The sequence below is a fragment of the Microcaecilia unicolor genome, chromosome 2 (assembly GCF_901765095.1).
Source record: "Microcaecilia unicolor chromosome 2, aMicUni1.1, whole genome shotgun sequence".
NCBI lineage: Eukaryota > Metazoa > Chordata > Amphibia > Gymnophiona > Siphonopidae > Microcaecilia > Microcaecilia unicolor.
This window is the reverse complement of record NC_044032.1, coordinates 466471426-466494158: the sequence shown is the minus strand read 5'-3', so window position 1 is coordinate 466494158 and position 22733 is coordinate 466471426. Positions and strand designations below refer to the sequence as shown.

Genomic DNA, 22733 nt, shown 5'->3' with positions numbered 1-22733 from the left:
GGAAGGACAGTCCCTGCTCAAGAGAGCTTACAATCTAAAGGTAAAAACTATGTAGTCAGTGTAGGTATCAGGAATGGGAAGGTGGTTAGGCACCAAAAGCAAGGGAGAAGAGATGGGCCTTGAGTAAGGACTTGAAAATGGGCAGGGAGGGTGCATGGCGTATGGGCTCAGGAAGTCTGTTCCAGGCATAAGGTGATGCGAGGCAGAAGGGGCGGAGTCTGGAGTTAGCGGTGGTGGAGAAGGGTACAGAAAGGAGTGATTTGTCCTGAGAGCGGAGGTTACGGGTGGGAACATATGGGGAGAGGAGGGTAGACAGGTAATGAGGGGCTGCAGATTGAGTGCACTTGAAGGTCAATAGGAGAAGCTTGAACTGTATACGGTAGCGGATCAGGAGCCAGTGAAGCGACTTGAGGAGAGGGGTGATATGAGAGTATCGGTTCACGCAGTAGATAAGACGTGCGGCGGAATTTTGGACAGATTGAAGGGGGGATAGGTGGCTCAGCAGGAGGCCAGCGAGGAGAAGGTTGCAATAGTCAAGACGAGAGGTAACGAGCGAGTGGACGAGGGTTCGGGTGGTCTGTTCAGAGAGGAATGGGCGAATTTTGCTAATATTATAGAGGAAGAAGCGACAGGTCTTAGCTGTCTGCTGGATATGGGCAGAGAAGGAGAGGGAGGAGTCAAAAATGACTCCGAGATTGCGGGCTGAAGAGACGGGGAGGATGAGGGCGTTGTCAACAGAGACAGAAAGTGGGAGAAGAGGAGAAGAGGGTTTGGGTGGAAAGACAAGGAGCTCAGTCTTTGCCATGTTCAGTTTCAGATGCCGGTTGGACATCCAGGCAGCGATGTCTGAAAGGCAGGCCGAAACTTTGACCTGGGTTTCAACTGTGATGTCGGGAGTGGAGAGGTAAAGCTGGGTGTCATCAGCATAGAGATGGTACTTGAAACCATGTGATGAGATCAACGAGCCCAGGGAAGAGGTGTATATCGAGAAAAGAAGCGGTCCAAGGACAGATCCTTGAGGGACCCCAACAGAGAGCGGGACAGGGGTGGAAGAAGAGCCATTAGAAAATACTCTGAAGGTGCGTTGGGAAAGATACGAGGAGAACCAGGAGAGGACGGAGCCCTGGAACCCAAATGAGGACAGTGTGTCAAGAAGTAAATTATGATTGACGGTGTCAAAGGCGGCAGATAGGTCAAGGAGGATGAGGATAGAATAGTGACCTTTGGATTTGGCAAGGAACAGGTCATTGCAGACATTAGAGAGTGCTGTTTCTGTTGAGTGTAGTGGGCGAAAGCCGGATTGAAGCGGGTCGAGGACGGCCTGAGAGGAGAGGAAGTCAAGGCAGCGGCTGTGGACAGCACGTTCAAGTAATTTGTCTGGGGTTGAATAGATTGCTGGTGTGTAAGGCCAGGCATAAGAGCAGGAAAAAAGCTTCATGAACTATAATGATAATTAAAAACTCTCAAAGTTTTAGTGGAAAGAATGTTAAGCCCAATCAATACTCCCAGTAGGTCATGTCTTCTTCAGTTTATTTTTTTTTTCTCATAATGCTTATCCTGTCTCAGCATCTGGATAATGTTGACACTAGACACAGGAGAACAGGTAGGTTTTAAATTACTGTACTCAGTCTGGCTTATTCAGAGGAGCCTGTCAATGAGGGAGTTCTCCATAAGATTACAAATAGAGGAACATATGGTAGATTACAAAGCAGTTTTTCCAGTACAATTCAAACTGTTTTCCTAGATCATGCTGTAAAAAAAAAAAAAAAAGCCTGCAGCAAACTCTTCTGTGTGTGCATTACCCAGCTGTTCTAAATTACACAAGACAGCTCTACAGTCAGGTTAAACTAATTCTGCTTTTTTGAGGCATATCAAGCAATTAAAATTGTGTGTGTTTGAAAGTTGTGGCCGGCTTATTTGAATTAACACATTCCTACAATGGCTATCTCCCCTTTTCGAGTTTATTTTTCTTTGGGGTGGAATACTACCCTCTCCTTTCCCCTTCAGGTGCTGGCAACAAGGATGACTTTGCTAGGTACCTTAATTAAAGGATGCACCCATGAAAGCTTCAGGCTGACTAGATTATTTCTTGTCTGAAAAGCTTTGGCCAGAAGATGTGAAACCCAATTGAAGGATTCTGCATCTACAGATGTTTGGCAGAGTTGTATTCACTGCACATGAGGTCCTTTGTACATTCTCCGTCTTTACAGACATCACTTCAAAGAATGTTTGTTGCAGTTTCCATGCTGTTTTATTTGGCCCACCTACTTTTGTGCAAACATTTGTGACCCAGAAGTGAGGAAAAGTCCTTCAGAATGGGTACATTCTGCTATAAAAAAAAAAAAAAAGCAACACTGGGCCTTCAAGATTGGGACAACAGGAGTACTTTATTTAACCAAAAACCCGACACGGGCCGTGTTTCGGCGCCAAAAAGGCGCCTGCCTCAGGGGTCTATTAATAAAAACATATAAATACATCAATAAAAAGTATGTAGATACATCAATAGAAATCATCAATAAAAAGAAGAATTTGCAAAATAGATAATGACAGCATCGTATTCACTTCAAACAGAAAAATATAAAAATATAATAATAATATATACATAAATAATACAACATAGATATTACATAAAATTATATTAATTTAGGAGTTTAAAAACTTTTAGCAACCATATGATAATCATAGAGATAACTTCAATAAATTATGTTTTAAAATATAAGCTGGCATGATGTCAACCAATTTTAAGATATGGGCAGACATGTAGTAGTGTTTTTAAAAAAAAAAAAAAAAAAAAAGGGGTTGTATTTTAAAAAATTTTTGTGTGATGGTGATGAACATATATAATCATGTATGTACACATATATAGATACATAGATATATATACACAGATGTACTTCCAAAACTATAAAAATTGATAATGTTTTTTGTTGAAAGCGTGTATCATATAGTGGTTCTATTGGGTAAGATGATGTGGATTGTCCGATCTTATTATGTGCAATGGCTGCAACATCATCGGTATGGTTAACAATATATATGTGTAAAGAAAATCTCTCTTACCAAATTCGTAAATATAGCAATTGTTCGGAATTGAGGTTGTCAGTGCCTACAAAATGAATAAACAGGAGTTGAGGGATTATATATATGTTTGAAGGGGAACTGGCAAGTGCTCATAGTCCCCTCAAGAAAAGGTGTCTAATTATATAACATGCAGAGGTAACAGTGCCTTTCCTAATGATTGATGGGGCGCTCCTTAGTGATTAAAGTGGAATTCCGATATTTGGTTAACTTATTACAGATACCATGCTGTAGACATATATAAGAAATGGGAAAGAAAAAGAAACGCCAAAGATGAAAAAACCACCGATTGGACTAATTAATAAAATCTTCTTACCTTTAAAAAAGCCTGAGTAACTTGCATTGATTTCGCTATAGCGCGAAGAAAGCGGGCTCCGACGAGGGAACCTTCTCCTGCTTAGTCCAAAGAGATAAATGGGTATTTGGTGTCTGGTCCTTTCTATATAAACTGGCGAAAAAGGCGGCAAAAAGAAAACGCCAAGGAAAAGACGTTTGTGAAGAGTTGCGTGAGCGTCATAAAGACGTTAACGTGATGACGTCATATTTTCTAATACGAAAGTGAATTGTAAAAGAGACAGAGCACCATTTGGGGAGCTGTCAGGCATGGCGTTTGCAAATGTAATGATTGTCAGTACAGCATATGGTTATGTTTTAACATGAACAGCTATAGTGCAATTGTGAAACAGTTGTAACCATAAACATAGTTTTCTATTGATAAATGTACTTAATTTAGGTTGCTAAACATCAATGAAAATAAAGTCAATTAGATAATATAGCATGAATAGATGTAATGAAACATATATTGCATATCATAATGAATATAAATAATGGGAAAGATTTTTAGTTTAGTAAAGATCAAAGTATTAATCAAACGTATTATATGAAGAATGAGTTATAGGGAAGATTTCAGTCATGATATATGTATTTGGAAAGAAGAGATAATAGAATACTGGAGTAGAAAGAATAATAAGATAGAACAATGATCAGAAATCATATATTGATACATAAGTGATTGCATACGATGCTTCATGGAATGATGATGAAATAAGGGATAAATGGTATTTTTGTAAAGTAATTATAGATGAGTCTATTAATCTGATATTCCTTATTGAAACAAGGGGGAAGAAAGGATGCGGAAAAAAAGGATAATAATTATGGGAAAATGATAATAAATAAAAAAATATAAAAATATATTTTCTCAAGAGAAAACTGTTAGATCCAATTCTGCATTGAGTCCTACTGGATATAATGTATTTAGCTGGAAAATGGTTTTTTGCTCTTGTTTTAGTAGCATTGAGTCTAAGTTTCCACCTCTCCATGGTTTTGATATGACTTTAAAGACACAGAAACGGAGGTCCGCGAAGCTGTGGGATTGTTCCAGACAGTGGTTTACCAATGGTGCAGAGGTGTCCATACGCCTGATGTTACTTCTATGTTCTATCATTCTGGTTTTCACTTTTCGAATTGTTTTCCCTATATAGATCAGGTTGCAAGGACATAAGATTAAGTAGATTACACCCTCTGTATTACAATCTGATGAGTGATTCAATGGATAATGCTTCATTGTGACAGGGTGTATAAAGGTACTGATGTTCATAGAGGATGCACATACCGAACATGATCCACATGATTTGTGTCCAGTTGGGGGATTAGTTATTGATCTTGTGATGGGCAAGGCAGAGGGAGCTACAATTTCTTTGATATTTCTGTTTCTCGTGTGTGCTACAGTTAGATGTTTGTTCTTGAAGCAGTCTAGGTTCTCTAGGATGTGCCAATGTCTTCTCAAAATTCTTTGTATATCGGATGACAGGTTTGAAAATCTAAGGCTGCATACTATATCAGGATTTTTTCTTTGTGTTCGACCTTGTAGCAATGTGTTTCTATTTGACATTCTTGCCATGTTGAGTCCTTTGTTAACATGTGTCTCAGGGTAGCCTCTTGAAAGAAACCTCTCCATCATAGGTATTGCTTGATTTTCAAAGTCATTGTAGTTACTGCAAAGTTTTCTTAATCGGAGAAATTGTGAATATGGTAAATTCTTTTTCAGACTTCTGTTATGAAAGCTCTGAAAATGCAAAAAATGGTTCTTGTCAGTCGGTTTTCTATATATCGTTGTTGCGAAGTGATGTGTGTCTTTTTTTAATGAGGATGTCTAGAAATGGTATTTCTTTTTTATCATATTTCATAGAGAAGTGTAAGTGTGGATTGAGGTTATTTAACCATCCATGGAATTCTTCAAGTCTAGCGGTGTTTCCTTTCCAGAGGATGAGAATATCATCTATATAGCGTTTCCATAGCTTGAGCTCCTCCTTAAAGGGGTGATCTTCCAGGTGTTGATGCTCAAAAAAAGCTACGTAGAGTATTGCCAGATCGGGAGCCATGCTCGCTCCCATCGCTGTGCCTTTTATCTGTTTGTAAAAAGAATTCTGGAAACTGAAAAAATTCTCTTGCAATGCTATGGATGCCAGCTGAATGATGAAAGTCGTAGGTACTCTAAGATTGTTATCTCTTTCATTTAGTACATCAGTGATAATGTCTAAAACCGGTTGGTGTGGGATATTAGTGTAGAGTGATTCCAAGTCCAGGGTGACCATGGTTAATTCTGAAAGGTCATCATCATATTCTTTTAAGAGATTGATCACATGGGAAGAGTCTCTAATATAGGATTTTACTTGCGGGATGAAGGGTCTTAGAAAGGTATCCACGAAAATAGAGAGGGGCTCCAAAACTGAGCCTATACCTGATACTATCGGTCTTCCTGGGGGATCAATAAGAGACTTGTGAATCTTAGGTAAGGTATATATGACAGGAGTTATAGGATGTTTTGTGATAAGAAAGTCTCTTTCTTTGTTGGTGAGGTATCCCGAGTCAAACCCAAAATTGACCCAAAAATTAATTTCTTTTTGAAGTTCTTCTGTTGGGTCATTATCCAATTTTTGGTAATATTGAGTATCACATAATTGACGATTGATTTCTCTGATATAGTCACTTGTGTTAAGAATGACTATTCCACCTCCCTTGTCTGCTGGTTTTATTGTGATCTCTTCATTGGTTTTCAGGTCATGTAATGCTTTGTTTTCAGCTGTAGAGAGGTTGTAGAACTGTCTTTTCTTCTTTTGTTCTAATATCTCAATATCTCTAAGAACACATTGATTGAATGTAGATATAATTGGGTCAGTGGGTCCCGGGGGAAGCCATTTTGATGGAGGTTTGACAATGGAGGGATCTGGATTGATGGAGTTGTCCCCAAAAAAATGTTGGATCTTAAGTTTCCTTTCAAATTTGTTCAAGTCAATTCTTGTCTGTAACGGGTCGTAGTTGCATGAGGGGACAAATTTTAATCCTTTTCTGAGAACTGAGATTTCTGCGTTAGTTAAGGTTTTTGTTGACAGGTTGATAATTGGAATATCTAATTCCTGTGTGATTGATGACGTTGGTAATATGTCCTGCCCCTTCCTCTGCCGCGTACTCTGCCGCGTACTCCTGTTGTCCCAATCTTGAAGGCCCAGTGTTGCTTTTTTCTTTTTGTTTCTCCGATTGTATACTGTATTACCCTCTCTGTCTGTACTATACATTCTGCTATAAAAATGATTTCTTCCTGACCTCCGCCTCCAATAAGGCAGTTCAAGTGATGGACGCATGGAACAGCCTCCAAGTGAATTTGATGAATGAAAAAGACAGTATCTAAATTCATGAAAACATGGAACCGCCTTGGGTGAATCTCTTCATAAAGGCGGTTAATAAATCACAATAAATAAATAACATAAAGAGGAACTCTGAGGTAGAGGAAAGAATTGTAGAGCTGAGCAGTTATATGGATAAGCAGATTGGATCAACCATATTGTCACATTCTGTTATCCTATTCTCTGTTCCTATGTTTAAACTATAGGGAATTTGAATCAGCAACTGCTGTTTAGAACCTGGACAAACCATATGTCACAAACTGCCTAGCCACCCGCCTGGGGTTACCCTTCAACCACTTAGAGGGTCTGTCCCCAGCACAGCTCAGGTCTGCCTGCACCTGCTGCTTGCGCTCTACACTAGCACCCTCCTCCCAATAACTGGGTCACAACTGCCTCTGAGTGAGTCTCCTGCTCTCCAATTATCCCCAGTAATTTCTAGGTTACTGAAGACCACACTCCTAGTGATCCCACAGGTCCCAGAAAGCACTCGCAGACCTAACACACAAACCACCAGGATTCTTTATCAGTCCAGACAGAGGCAATAAACTAAATGTTATTTATTTTCTTTTAAAAATCAAACAGTGGAACAAAATAGTGCAATTAGCAAACAATAACAGATAACTGAAATATGGATCAATTATAACAGTAACTAAACATTTGCATACTTCCTAGAAAGTACCTGGGGAGATCAGGACATATAATTCACCGATCCTTAGCAAAGAGATCTGTCTCTCTTTTCTCCCAGGCTAAGACTGAAGCAACAGCCAGCAACAACTACTGAGTAATTTCAAACTCCAGGCCAGTCAGAGCCCAGTCAACAAGTTTTAGAAAGTATACTGCTCACAGTACTGTAGATTCACATCTTACTAAGGGAGTTTTTTTACTAAAGGTTAGCTCGAGTTATCTGCAGCAGGTCCCAATTTATTCCAATGGGCCCTGCTGCAGATAACTTGAGCTAATCTTTAGTAAAAGACCCCCTAAGTGAAACTAAAAGAGGGCATGCACTTTTCTATAATAGCTTGAACATAAAACACGCACCACCTGCTGGCCAAACTAGAGAAATGCACTTCAAGAGTTAATAAAGGCAATTTTACAGGTTTAAAACACACTGTTCTGTCACACCATACCACCACCACTACTATTGGTAACCTACAGGAAACCATTTAGCTGAATTTTCAGTGGAGTAGCTAGTATATTTTTTAGCTGTTTCTGAACTTTGTTGAGTATCATCTTCTGTACTATTATGAGTGTGTATAAATTGACCTTCCATTTTTTAATGATAAATCCTTTGTTCTGGCTTTGGTTTTAAATTGTAAGAACTTTTGCCAGCTTCTAATAAGATAATGTGATATTTTTGTAAAGCACAATTGTATATTCCCTCAACCTTTTTCCTCTCTCATTGAGAAGAGTTCAGTTTGATACATCCTCTCTTCCTAGGTTAAGCCCAGTGCTTGTTTTTATTTGCCAGCCAATTCTCCAATACCTGTTGTTAAAGAATTACGTTAAGCCCCAAAATGTCCACCTTCCGTTCAGTTTTTAATTCTTTTTTTTCCATCGGGAAGCAGGTTTGTGTCAGCCCTTCAGTTTCATTATAATGCCTCTATATCACTCCATGGTGCGACCTCACTTTGAGTCTTGCATTTAGTTTTGGTTGCTGTATCTCAAAAAAGATATTTCGGAATTAGAAAAGGTTCAAAGAAGAGCGAACAAAATGATAAAGGGGGTGGCATGCCTCTCATACGAGAAAAAACTAAAGAAGTTAGGGCTGTTCATCTTGGAAAAGAGATGGCTGAGAGGAGATACGATTGAGGTCTACAAAATCCTGAGTGATATAGAACGGGTAACAATGAATCTATCTTTCACTCTTTCAAAAAGTACAAAGACCAGGGGACACTGAAATTACATGGAAATACTTTTAAAACAAATAGGAGGAAATATTTTTCAGTCAAAGAATAGTTAAGCTCTGGAACTCGTCGCCAGAGGATGTAGATTAAAAAAAGGTTTGGACCAATTCCTGGAGGAAAAGTCCATAGGCCTTTATTGAGATAGACATGGGGGAAGCCACTGCTTGCCCTGGGATTGGTAGCATGGAATGTTGCTACTGTTTAGGTTTCTTCCAGGTACTTGTGACCTGGATTGGCCACTCTTAGAAGCAGGACACTGGGCTAGATGGACCATTGGTCTGACCCAGTATGGCTATTCTTATGTTCTTATGAATGAAAACAATTCAAAGCTCTGCCTCTTTGTCAAAAGCATTTGCTGTATTCCAGTGTTTTGTTTTGGGGGGAGGGTTGCCTTTTTTGTTTCCAGAATATACACCTACTCATTTCTTTTATTGTTATTTAAAAAAGAAAAATGATGTCAAAGTCAGGGTTTTAACCTTGCCCATAGTGTGGCAAAAAATCCAGAACTTCAACACTTATTCCAAGTGTCTTCTTTGTCTGGGCCCTGACCATTCAAGCATAGTGTTCAAATGTTTCTAGAGCAAGAAGGAATCATCTAAATCAACTCCATTTGAAGGTAGAGAAGTGTCTCCTACAAGAGGAAAATCAAAGAGAGTTAATTCTGCCAGTTTTCTGTAATTCTTGTGCATACAAGTTGAGAATTGTCCATGGAGCGATATTCATCTTTGGGGTATGGTGATTGCCACACTCCTTCAGCCCAAGGGGATCATAAACTATCTCTGAACAGAGAAAAGATGACCTTGAATACCAGATCTGTAGCGCAGTCTCCATCAGATTGCCTGCCAGAGCAAGAATGGAATGTGGCTGTGCATCCTGTTCTAAAATACAGGAGAAATTTACATGTGTGCGCCACGTGCATGCAGTGTAAACATCCATTTTAAAAAATAAACCTATAATTATAAAGACGGATTTAATGCCAGCACATAACTTGTTATCTTTGCAACTTTAGAAAGATAACTTTGTTATCCCAACACTATCAGAGAGACTGGTTTCTCTTGCCAAGTTGGCATGGGGGGGGGGGGGGGGGGGGGACAAAAACCACAAGAGAATTAAGGGGGCAACCCCCTCCCATCCCTCCAGTGAAGTGCTGCTCAATAGTAGCATGTTTACTAAAACCTAAATGTGCTTGGTAGAAGGTGTAACTCCCAACATGGATCTTTTAGGACTTAGTCATTTAGTCCCCTTCTGAAATGGGAACTAAACATATATGAACTTGCCACACCCTTTTTCTGCCCAAAACGTGCCCAGACCATGCCCTTACCATTTGAACACACTTGGGTTTGAGACGTGCATATCTTGGCTTTGTAAAATGTGGACTTAGATGTTTATGCAAGATAAACGTTTGTCAGTTTATACATTTAAGTGTTAGTTTATGCATGTATCAAATGTGAATAGGGCTTGTAAAATAACGCAGAAAAAAAGGAAAAAAACCTTCCACAAAAAAATCAAGAAAACACGTGGGTGGAGGTCACAACAACAAGTTCCAAACCAACCAGTAGTAGGTTATCCAGAAAACTGGGTTTGTTCTTCAAATACAGCAAATATTGCCGAAGGGCAAGACCATCCGTGTCTCAAAGCTCACATTTTGAAATATTCATCTCTATACAGTTATTTGGTTGACTTTTCTTTTTCCAAATCTTGCCAAGCTACGCCGGTATTTCTTGCTACTCATGAAATGCTGTAATGTTGATTTGCTGGCTGTTGTTTGCCCACATGCTGTACCCTAGTGTTGCAACTGATCTAGGGATGTTAGGTTCTAGAAATAGTTTGAAGACTTCAAACAATCTCTAGTTTGTACTTTCTTGTCTATACAACGATGAGATTAAGCCACAGAATAGTGATAAAATTTATCTGTGGGTCTTGAAATTTTCTGAGGATAATTTTCACACCAGTTTGCTAGGTAAATAGATGTTGCCCAAGCAGATTGGCCTGGCTGAAAATCACTACCCTTAATCCAACTAGACGTGCACATACTCTGAGTCTGATTAAAAAGAAGTGTCCCTAGAAGGATGATGAGATTGATGGACGCAATTACATTCATTCTTTGATATTCCAGTAGCGCAAGGGCTGTTTCCCTTCCTCCCACCTTGATCATCCATCCACAGAAATCGCAAGCACAGTGGACCAGATTCAGTAAATGGCACCCAAATTTGGGCACCAGAAAAAATCAGTGCCCTGCGCTCTTCTATAAGGGATGCTCTGGAATGAGCGCGCTTTATAGAATAGTCTTGGGCACTGAATTCTACACCCAACTTGGGCATGAGGATTTACACCAGCTGAAACCTAATGTAAATCCTGGCGTGCGAGTTGGGCACGCATCTGCAGTATTCTATTAAACTGTGTGCAATTGTCCAGAATGCCCCTAACCCTCCCATGCTTTTCCTGTGACCATGTCCCCTTTGCAATTATGCACAAAAACACTTATGTGCTGTCCTATAACTAGATCCATAAGTGCACACTAGTCTGCCATTTCAGTCTCGTTTCAGTGTCTTGTATCCATTAGAACACGTTTCCATGCCAAAAGATAGGCACCTAATTATAGAATTCCTAGAGTGTGTGCAAACCATTCATGTACACTTAATTGTAGATTATTTTCAAAGACAACTACCAGGGTCATTTTCTTTTAAAAATACTTGAGAAATATGAATTCTGTAAAAGCACATATACTTATCAACTATATAAGCTGTTTAGAGTCACCTCTTTTGTCTCCTGGATTCGGGTAAACCTGAAAAAAGAATATTAACACCTGTTATGTTTTTTCTCTCCCTCTGTTTCCTCTAGATGAGTTCAACAGAGTCATCATTCCTGTGAAGAGAGGAGAAGAGAACACAGATTATATCAATGCATCATTCATTGATGTGAGTCCTTTTTTTTTTTTTTTTTTTTTTGCTTCCACCATTGTATCCTTGATACCCAACACTTGTTTCTGGATCTACTGTCTGCTTTGCAGATTCAAGTTATTAAATGATGGTGATTACTTCTGCTTTTTCCTACTAAGAGCTCTTTTTACTAAACTGCTTACTGTAGCTTAAAAGAGCTTACTGCGGGATACTCTGAGGTGTCCCGCGGCAAGTTCCGAATGTACGCACGCAAACCAGGTGCTAAAATGTTTTAAAAATTTGTCTAGGAAAGGGCATATCTGGGGGGCAGAGAGTAGGTGTTTCTATAATGATCTAATAGTGCATCTACATTGCCACACGCTATCTGCTTAGTGTGGGATTAGTGCGTGAGTCCTTAGCGCTAATGTTTGGTAATAGCAACATTAGCACATGGTCATTAATTTGGGAAATAGAAAATCGACCATTTCCTGGCAGCAGTAAAAATGGCCTTAGTGCACTTGAAAGACCCGCATAAGGGCACGCTAAGGCCACTTTCTACTGCAGCTTAGTAAAAGGGCCCCTAATTAGGCAGGTACTCAAAATTAGTAGGATCCAGACAGCTGAAAGTTCAGACAAACATGTTTGATATGACTTTACTGTGCCTGGGCACTCAGCAGTTCTAGTCTGCAGATAACATAGAAAGATGCAACTGCTTTGCCTGTTAATTCAAGTTAAGCATATATATTAAAAAGTTAGGAATTTAGTTGTTTAATACCTCAATTAAGTGAAGAAAGCACATTTCTTTCTTTACTATCCTATCCTATCTGAGCTTTGGCATTCCTTTTCTTGTTTTGATTTAATATGTAAACCCCCTTGTGTGTCCTTTTGTTAGGCGGTATAATCAAGCAATTGTTAACGAATAATTTGTAGAACTGATTCTGGCTATGTAGCTCAGGCTATAACATGGTAGATTTGATAATTTCAATCTCTTGTTCCTACCAGAAGGCGATCAGGCTTATTTTCGAAAGAGAAGGACGCCCATCTTTCGACACAAATCGGAAGATGGGCGTCCTTCTCACAGGGTCGCCCAAATCGGTATAATCGAAAGCCGATTTTGGATGTCCCCAACTGCTTTCCGTCACAGGGATGGCCAAAGTTCCCGGGGGCGTGTCGGCGGTGTAGCGAAGGCGGGGCTTGGGCGTGCCTAACACATGGACGTCCTCGACCCATAATGGAAAACAAAAAGGGCGTCCCTCTCGAGCACTTGGACAACTTTACCTGGTCCTGTTTTTCTTACGACCAAGGCACAAAAAGGTACCTGAACTGACCAGATGACCACCAGAGAGAATCGGGGATGACCTCCCCTTACTCCCCCAGTGGTCACTAACCCCCTCCCACTTTCAAAAAAACCCTTTAAAAATATTTTGTGCCAGCCTCAAATGTCATACTCAGGTCCATCACAGCAGTATGCAGGTCCCTGGAGCAGTTTTAGTGGGTGCAGTGCACTTCAGGCAGGCAGACCCATGCCCATCCCCCCCCCCCCCCCCCCCCACCTGTTACACTTGTGGTGGTAAATGTGAGCCCTCCAAAACCCACCACAAACTCACTGTACCCATATCTAGGCGCCCCCCCTTCACCCGTAAGGGCTATGGTAGTGGTGGGCAGTGGGTTTTGGGGGGCTCAGCACACATGGTAAGGGAGCTATGTACCTGGGAGCAATTTATGAAGTCCACTGCAGTGCCCCCTAGGGTGCCTGGTTGGTGTCCTGGCATGTCAGGGGGACCAGTGCACTATGAATGCTGGCTCCTCCCATGACCAAAGGGCTTGCATTTGGTCGTTTCTGAGTTGGGCGTCCTTGGTTTCCATTATCGCCGAAAATCAGAAACAACCAAGTCTAGGGACGATCATCTCTAAGAACGACCTAAATTTCAGGATTTGGGCGTCCCCACCGTATTATCAAAACGAAAGATGGACGTCCATCTTGTTTCGATAATACGGGTTTCCCCGCCCCTCCATTGGGACGTTTTGCGAGGACGTTCTCAGCAAAACTTGGGCGTCCCTTTCGATTATGCCCCTCTTTGACTGCACCATATAGATGATGTGCTCATGTCTGAGGGAAGAGGGGATATGTCTGTTGCTACTTCACAGATCCTTGCCAACCATAAAATAACATGTAGGGGCATGTTTGGAGAGAGCTTCCCTCCCGCTTTTAGGATTGGTCAAGCTACTACCATCTCATGGATGAGATAAATCTAAATAGGAATAAAGAGAAATAACGTTTTAAAAATTGCTACATGTTAGCCTTTGGAAGATATTCCATTGGTGATCTCCTATATTTACTACCTGCATTTTATATGTATTTAAAGCCTCCTATTGTTGAGAATTTTATTTTTTAATTTAAAAAAAGCTATTCTCATTGCCCTTGTTGCCTCTAAGGATTAGGATTGGGCTTTGCTCATACTAAAAATCTAATTGTACTATTTAGTGGTCAAAATGCACTCCAGTTCTCCCCGACTTCTCTCTCAAAGATCTCAGACTATTAAAGAGTCCCCAAATGACAGGCTATAAAGGTTAATAGTTATAGATTGGCACAATAAATTCAAAGACAAAAAGGTAAATGAAAAACTGTTCATAATTATAATAAAATTCCCATGTATTTAGCTCTCCAGTAATATAAAAGTATATACAAAATAAGGGATAAGAAAACAGTGAGGCAAATAGTCCATAAAAATAAAGTGAAGTAGTTACAGAAAGAAACAAAAAGTCTCAATGGATTGGTTACCCTTGATCTCCTCTGAGCAATACTGTTTATTTCAAACTCTCATATCTTTCTCATCTGTTGCAGATTGGATAGTTGTAACAATCCATGTTCTCTTGTATGATGCCTTCTTTATTTTTCTTTGTTGGTTAGTAGCCTCTCTTCCCTGATTTTGTTCTTCAGTTATATATTTTAGCTTTTGGGCAGGGGTTAAGCCTAGCTCTTCACTCCCTTCCCTGTCTGTTTGGTAAACAGATCTTGTGTGCTTCAATTATACTTCTATCCATTCTCTCACTTCCTTGAGGCTCTGTGTTCCCTAGTAATTATTTTCCCTTCAGAATAGGTAAGTTGATGTAACCCTGTCTAGGTTCTATTTCCTGTCTGTTAAGGTATCATCACTCACCAGTCACAATTCTCCCAGATTTCAGGTACTTTTCCCTGGGAGAGTTTTATATTTCCCTCCAAATGTTCTCCTGGGAACACTTCCCCACTTCCATCAGATGACCTGTTCCTCCTCTTCTGTGGTATTTGAGTGCCTCGGAAGACATCTATGAATTGGACTAGCAACTCCTGATTAATTCAGTCGTTCTTGGGAATGGGCCTCTCTCCTTCCAGTATGGACTGGAGACAGCTGTGGACCAACCTGGCTACCCCTTTGCTGGTTTCTCCTTCTCCTTAGCCCCTTGAGCATGGAGCCAAGGTTCCCGTGGGCTCCAAAGTGGGGTACTCGCGCAGTAATATTTTTATATCTCCTCATTATTGGACCCCCTCTTGGGGAGGATAGCCAAGGCTCCTTCCTTGAATTTTCTTGCTGCAACTTCATAGGAAAGCACATTTTGGCAACCTACTACATCTCTGCTTCCACTGAAAGAGATTTCTTACTGCATAGTAATGAAATCAACTCTTAAACATTATTATTAAGATATCGATTTCTCTGAGGACAAGCAGGCTGAGTCATTCTCACAAGTGGGTCGATGATCTGCGTCAGCCCAGGAACTGGCATTATGCATAACAAAGAAAAAAGCTTTGCTAGAGCCTTCTTGTGCATGTGCAGCGCCGCACAGCGCATGCGCGGAGTGCCTTCCTGCCCGTCGCGCAACTGCACTCCTCAGTTATTCTTTTTCCGCATGAGGAGTGGCAGTGTTTTCTGTGGCTCCTCTTTCGCCCAGGAAAGAGCCCCTTCAGTGCCTTCTTCGCAATTTTTTTTTGTCTCTTTTTCATCCTTTTTGATTTTGTTAAAAAAAAAAAAAAAAAAAAGAAGTTTTTCGTTTATTTTCCTTAGAGTTTGTCCTGCATCTGAGTTTCCTTTTCTTTTTAGATGCAGCCGCTCTTGTGCCTGCTCGGATGGGTCTCTACCCTTTCTTTTCTGTGCTATTTTATTTAAGCACAATCACGTTTTTTTTTTTTTTTAATTTAGCCAGAGCGGTCTTCCCTTCCATGTCATCGAAGACTCCCAGTGACTTCAAATGCTGTGCTCGGTGCAACCGGACTATCTCAGGCACAGATACCCATTCTTGGTGTATCCAGTGGCTTGGGCCCGACCATAGCCCGGCGGGTTGTGCCTCCTGCCTTTGTATGAAGAAGAGGACACAAATTGCCTGAGAGGCTCAGAGAGAAAAACCTTTTGGAGCCCATCTGGTCCTTCAGCATCGAGGAAGGCATCGACATCGGGCGTGGGGGTATGGATGGTTGCTCAGAGACCCTGACTCACTGGAAGCAGTGAGGCATCGAGTGGGTCTCCACTTGTCTCGTGGCCTTCTACTGTGCAGGCGCCCCGACGCCGACCCCGAGGCGTTGTGAGGATTCCACATCCTTGTCGACACTAAGGAGTCTTGGTGAGGTGCATCGGGCGAAGGCCAAGAAGTACCGACACTGATATCCTTCAACACACAGTGCCAGGAGATCTGGGACGTCGAGGGATCTGGCTCCCGAGAAGCGTTGGCACCAGCAGGAGTGCTTCCCCTCCAAGAGGTGCTAGCATGCCTGTCTCCCAGCAGCTGAGATCCTGCTCCCGTACACCAGTGGTTAGGCAACCTGAGTCCGCACCGGTCCCGCAGCCTTTACCGATGGCAGCTCTCAACGAGCGACTCCGGGCCTTGCTCCAAGAGCTTTTCAAGGCCTTTATGCAGCGATCTGCATTGGTATCGGGGGTGCTTGCGCTTACCATGCCTTCAGCTGCGGCCCTGCCTGGCCCCCAGCCCGTGGTTCCGGTGTTGACTACCACCCAGGCCGGTTCTCCTTACATCGGTGGAGGAAGTTTCGCCGGAGTCGAAGCAAGAACCGACTCCTCTACACCGTTCTTGAGGCCATGGGTCCTTGAAGTCGAGGTGGGCATGGTCTTGGACATCCCTGAGGGAAGTGTCTGACACCAAGGAGGAGTGCTTATGGGAGTCTGAAGAGGATCCCAGGTACTTTTCCTCCGATGAGTCCTTTGGGATTCCATCAGAACCTTCCCCTCCACCTGAGAGAAGGCTATCGCCACCTGAGAGCCTCTCTTTCACCTTGTTTATGTGGGAAATGGCTGGGGCCATACCTTTCCCAGTAGAAGTGGAGGATGAGCCCGGGGCTAAGATGCTCGAGGTCCTGGACTACACCTAAGGAGGCAGTGATGGCCCTCCTGCATGAGGTACTTGGCAGTCCTTATCGGAACTGGGCGTCCCCTCTGTCCCTGTGGTCCCCAAGAAAACTGACACCCAGTATCAGATCCACGGAGAACCTGGGTTGGCGAGGTCTCAGTTACCCCACAACTCCATGGTGGTGGATACTGCTCTCAAGAGAGCCAAGAGTACTAGGGACTATACTTCAGCTCCCCCAGGCAGAGAAGCTAGGACCTTGGACTCTTTTGGGAGAAAAATGTATCAGGCCGCGATGCTCATTGCCAGTATTCAATCATACCAACTCTTTATGAGCGTCTACTTGCGGAACTCAGTGAGGCAGCTGTCTGACTGAGTTGATGCACTCCCTCCGGAGCAAGCCGAGCCTTTTCACCAGCTGGTCAAGCAGCAGAAGGCGTGTCGCAAGTTCTTAGCCAGGGGCACTAACGACACTTTTGATGTGGTATCCAGAATCTCTGCTCAGGGTATAGCAATGCGCAGACTCTCATGGCTGCCTGTCTCTGACCTAGACCATTCTGTCCCACAGAGAATGGCGGATGCCTCGTGCTGGTGGGATAATCTTTTTGGAGAGAAGGTCGAGGAACTTGTTGACCAGATCAAGAAGCATACTGATGCTTTGTCTTCTCTCTTCCACCGGACGCCTTCTGCGACCACCTCCTTATCTAGGAAGTATTTTGGTGGGTCCCATAGTACTTCTTATGCCTTCTCTAGGCATAGGTATGCCCTGGCGGCTCACCAGCCTGCTCAGGCTACTCCCCAGCGCACTAATTTTCATCGACAACATGTGCCCAAGGCCCCTGCTGCTCCCCAGCAAAAGCAAGGGGTGGGCCTTGATGACTTACCAGTTGGGGGGAGGTTAAAGTTTTTTCACCAAAGGTGGCCTCTCGTAACCTCCAACCAGTGGGTTCTTCAAAATAGTCCGGCTAGGTTACATCCTCAGTCTGGAGTCCAAACCTCCAGATTGCCCACCGAGAGCTCATTCATTCAGCTCTCAACACAAGCAAGAGGAACTCTCCACCCTTCTAAAGGCCTGTGCGGTCGAACCCATTCCACCAGGGGAAGAAGGGCAGGGATTCTATTCCAGGTACTTCATTGTACAGAAAAAGACAGGGGGAATGCGTCCCATCCTAGACCTGAGTGCACTGAACAAATTTCTAAGTTCAGGGTGGTTTCCGTGGGCATCCTTCTTCCCATGATTCAAACGAACAATTGGCTATGCTGTCTGGACTTGAAGGATGAGTACACCCACATTCTGATACTTCCAGCTCACAGGAAGTATCTTCGATTTCAGCTGGGAACACATCCTTTTCAGTACCATGTACTGCCTTTTGGCCTCGCGTCAGCTCCCAGGGTTTTTACCAAACGTCTAGTGGTAGTCACAGCGCCACTACACAAACTGGGAGTGCATGTGTTCCTTTATCTCAGTGATTGACTGGTGAAGAGCACCTCAGAGGAAGGTGCTCCGGAGTCATTGTGGAAGACTGTTCAGGTGCTCCGGAGTCAATGTGGAAGACTGTTCAGGTGCTCGAGCTACTAGGGTTCATAATAATCTACCCCATGTCCCATCTCCATCCAGTTCAACAGTTGGATTTCATAGGAGCCCTGCTCGACACACAGACAGTTTGAGCCTATCTTCAAGAGACGCGTGCAGACAGTCTTCTGTCCCTCACGTCCAAGTTTCGGACCTCGCATCAGGTCACAACTCGGCAGATGTTGAGATGGTTGGGCTACGTGGAGGGGCATAATTGAACCGGGCGCCCAAGTTTTCATGAGGGCGTCCTTGCAGGATGGCCCCGTAAAGGGGCGAGGCAATCCATATTAGCGAAACAAGATGGGCGTCCATCTTTCGTTTCGATAGTACGGTCAAGGACACCCAAATCATGAAATTTATGTCATCCTTAGAGACGGTCGTCCTTAGGTCATTTTTGAGATGGTCATCCCCGTTTTTCGGCGATAATGGAAACCGAGCAAGCCCATCTCAAAAACGACCAAATCCAAGCCATTTGGTCATGGGAGGAGCCAGCATTCGTAGTGCACTGGTCCCCCTGACATGCCAGGACACCAACCGGGCACCCTAGGGGGCACTGCAGTGGACTTCAGAAAAAGGTCCCAGGTGCATAGCTCCCTTACCATGGGTGCTGAGCCCCCCAACCCCCCCCCCCCAAAAAAAAAACCCCACAACTGTACACCACTACCATAGCCCTTAGGGATGAAGGGGGGCACCTACATGTGGGTATAGTGGGTTTCTGGTGGGTTTTGGAGGGCTCACATTTGCCACCACAAGTGTAACAGGTAGGGGGGGATGGGCCTTGGTTCACCTGCCTGAAGTGCACTGCACCCACTAAAACTGCTCCAGGGACCTGCATACTGCTGCGATGGACCTGAGTATGGCATTTGAGGCTGGCATAAAGGCTGGCAAAAAAGTATTTTTAAAGATTTTTTTGAGGGTGGGAGGGGGTTGATGACCACTGGGGGGAGTAAGGGAGGTGATCCCCGATTCCCTCCGGTGGTCATCTGGTCAGTTCAGGCACCTTTTTGATGCTTGGTCGTGAAAATAAATGGACCAAGTAAAGTTGCCCAAGTGTTCGTCAGGGACGCCCTTCTTTTTTCCATTATTGGCCGAGGATGCCCATCTCCTAAGCACGCCCCAGTCCCGCCTTCGCTACACTGCCGGCACGCCCCCGTGAACTTTGGTCATCCCTGCGATGGGAAGCAGTTGAGGGTGCCCAAAATTGGCTTTCAATTATACTGATTTGGGCGACCTTGCGAGAAGGACGCCTATTTTCCGACACAAAAATTCACCTGATGGCTTCCACAGTGTATGTTACAGCCATGGCTCGTCCACATCAGATCTGCTCAATGGACCCTGGCTTCTCAGTGGTTTCAAGCCACGGGGAGCCTAGAAGATGTCATCCAAGTGTCCCCCGAGCTTGTACGCTCTCTTCAGTGTTGGACAATTTGGTCCAATCTGACCTTGGGACTTCCATTTCAAATTCCTCAGCCACAAAAAATGCTGATGACAAATGCATCAGTCTTGGGCTGGGGAGTCCATGTAGATAGATGTTCACATTCAAGGAGCCTGGTCCCTCTAGGAACCAGGTCTTTAAATCAACCTTCTGAAGCTCCGAGCGATCTGGAACGCTCTAAAGGCTTTCAGAGATCGGCTGTCCAACTAAATTATCCTAATTCAAACAGACAACCAGGTTGCGATGTATTACACCAACAAGCAGGGGATCACGGGTTCTCACCCCCTGTGTCAGGAAGCCATTCAGATGTGGCTCTGGGCATGCCATCAGGGCATGTTTCTACAAGCCACTTATTTGGCAGGCATAAACAACAGCCTGGCTGACAGACTGAGCAGGATAATGCAACCTCACAAGTGGTCTCTGAACACGGGCGTAGCCCGCAAGATCTTCCAAGCGTGGGGCACCCCTTCGGTGGACCTTTTTGCCACTCAGCTCAATCACAGAGTCCCTCAGTTCTGTTCCAAGCTTCAGGCCCACGACAGACTAGCATCAGATGCCTTTCTCCTTTATTGGGGAACAGGCCTTCTATATGCGTATCCTCCGATACCTCTGGTGGGAAAGACTTGGTTGAAACTCAAGCAAGACTGCGGAACCATGATTCTGATCACATCCTACTGGCCATATCAAATTTGGTTCACTCTTCTTCTGGAATTATCCTCCGAAGACCCGTGGAAATTGGAGTGTTTTCTGACCCTTATTACACAGAACAAGGGATTGCTTCTACATCCCAACCTCCAGTCTCTGGTTCTCACAGCCTGGATGTTGAGAGCCTAGAATTTGCTTCCTTGGGTCTTTCGGAGAGTGTCTCCTGGGTCTTGCTGGCTTCCAGGAAAGATTCCACTAAGAGGTGTTATTCTTTTAAATGGAGGAGGTTTGCTGTCTGGTGTGACAGCAAAGCCATAGATCCCATTTCTTGTCCTACACAGACCCTGCTTGAGTACCTTCTACACTTATCAGAGTGTGGTCTCAAGACCAACTCCATAATGGTTCACCTTAGTGCAATTAGTCCATATCATCGGCGTGTGCAAGGTAAGCCTATCTGTGGACAGCCTGTAGTTGTTCATGAGAGGTTTGCTTTTGTCAAAGTCCCCTGTCAGACCTCCACCAGTGTCATGGAATCTCAACGTCATTCTTACTCAGCTGATGAAAACTCCTTTTGAGCCACTGAGCTCTTGCCATCTGAAGTACTTGACCTGGAAGGTCATTTTCTTGGTGGCTGTTAACTTCAGCTCGTTAGGGTCTCTGAGCTTCAGGCCTTAGTAGTGGATTCACCTTATAATAAGTTTCATCACAACAGAGTAGTCCTCCGCATGCACCCTAAGGTCCTGCCGAAGGTGGTGTCGGAGTTCCATCTAAACCAGTCGATTGTCCTGCCAACATTTTTTCCCTGTCCTCATGCCCACCCTGGCGAAAGCAGCTTGCACACCTTGGACTGTAAGAGAGCATTGGCCTTTTACATGGAGCCAGCAAAGGCCTTCAGACAGTCTGCCGAGTTGTTTGTATCCTTTGATCCTAACAGGAGGGGAGTCGCCATTGGTAAATGCACCATTTCCAGTTAGCTAGCGGATTGCATTTCCTTCCCTTATGCCCAAGGTGGACTGACTGGAGGATCATGTCACAGCTCATAATGTCAGAGCCATGGCTGCGTCGGTAGCTCACTTGAAGTCAGCCTCCACGGAAGAAATTTGCAAAACTGCGACGTGGTCTTCAGTCCACACATTCACATCTCATTACTGCATTCAGCAGGATACCCGGCGTGACAGCCGGTTTGGGCAATCAGTGTTGCAGAATCTGTTTGAAGTTTAGAATCCAACTCTACCCTCCTTGGCCCATTTTGTTCTGTTCCAGGCTGCACTCTCAGGGAAGACAGGAAGGGTTTTACTGAGCAAATTCTGTGTTGGGTGATAGACCCTAAATGTCTCACATTCACACAAGCATTCTTCATTCTGTGTAAATTTTTAAATTTTGGACCCTTATATATAAGAAAAGGCATAAGCAAAATACAAGACCCTGCTGAGTTACTCAGTACAGCGTCATAAACTTCAGTCATTAATAGTAATCCAACAAATATATGGCATTGATGTTTTTAAAAACCTCGATCTGTATAAATATGCGTCAGTATGTTACTTCACAGTTGGTATTAGATAAACTAGTACTGAAAAAATTATTTAAATGAATGACCATTATTAAATATGAGGTTGAAAAGTGATTTATTTTGTTTGTTTTTCCTCCTGCTGCCTTCAAGCACTCCCAGCCCGATTAGAATTTCTTTAAATATCAGTAAAGATTGGATCAGTGCTTCCATCTAGTGGCAGTTTAGTAGTTCTTCTTTCTGTACCCAAAGTCCCAAATTAGTTCCTTGGTGAAATGCTGATTTTCTTCTGCAATACTGTTAGGCTTCAGTCCTACAGATATGAATCCAGTGCTGCTTCACCTGAAATAAAGAATAAAGGGGTTGTTTACTGAAGCTTAGCTCGCGTTTTCTGCAGCAGGGCCCATAGGAATAAAACGGGCCCTGCTGCAGATAACTCGAACTAAGCTTTAGTAAACAAACCCTAAGAGAGATACCATAAGTGAATATAGTGAGAAAAAAAGTTCTCTGCTTCACCAGTACTTCAGTGAGCCTTTTGGTGTGCAGGTAGATGAATCATCCTGTTTTCCATGTCAACTTCATAGCAGGCTCACCAGGCAGTAATCTCTCCAAAATCATATTCCAGTATCTTTCCATATTTAGTAGTCATTCCCACAATGCATTCTTATGCTTCTAAGTATATACCAATGATCAATCTCTGC

General features: G+C 43.3%; 1 protein-coding gene across 5 annotated transcripts in view; it reads left to right on the top strand.

Moving 5' to 3' along the window:
- PTPRA (protein tyrosine phosphatase receptor type A) overlaps nucleotides 1-22733 on the top strand; it is a 373699-nt gene that overhangs the window by 310144 nt on the left and 40822 nt on the right. For all 5 annotated transcript variants that reach the window (XM_030191011.1, XM_030191010.1, XM_030191012.1 and 2 more), the window contains one exon: nucleotides 11504-11580. In XM_030191011.1, coding sequence (XP_030046871.1) covers nucleotides 11504-11580 — 77 coding nt within the window. The remainder of the gene's footprint in view (nucleotides 1-11503; nucleotides 11581-22733) is intronic.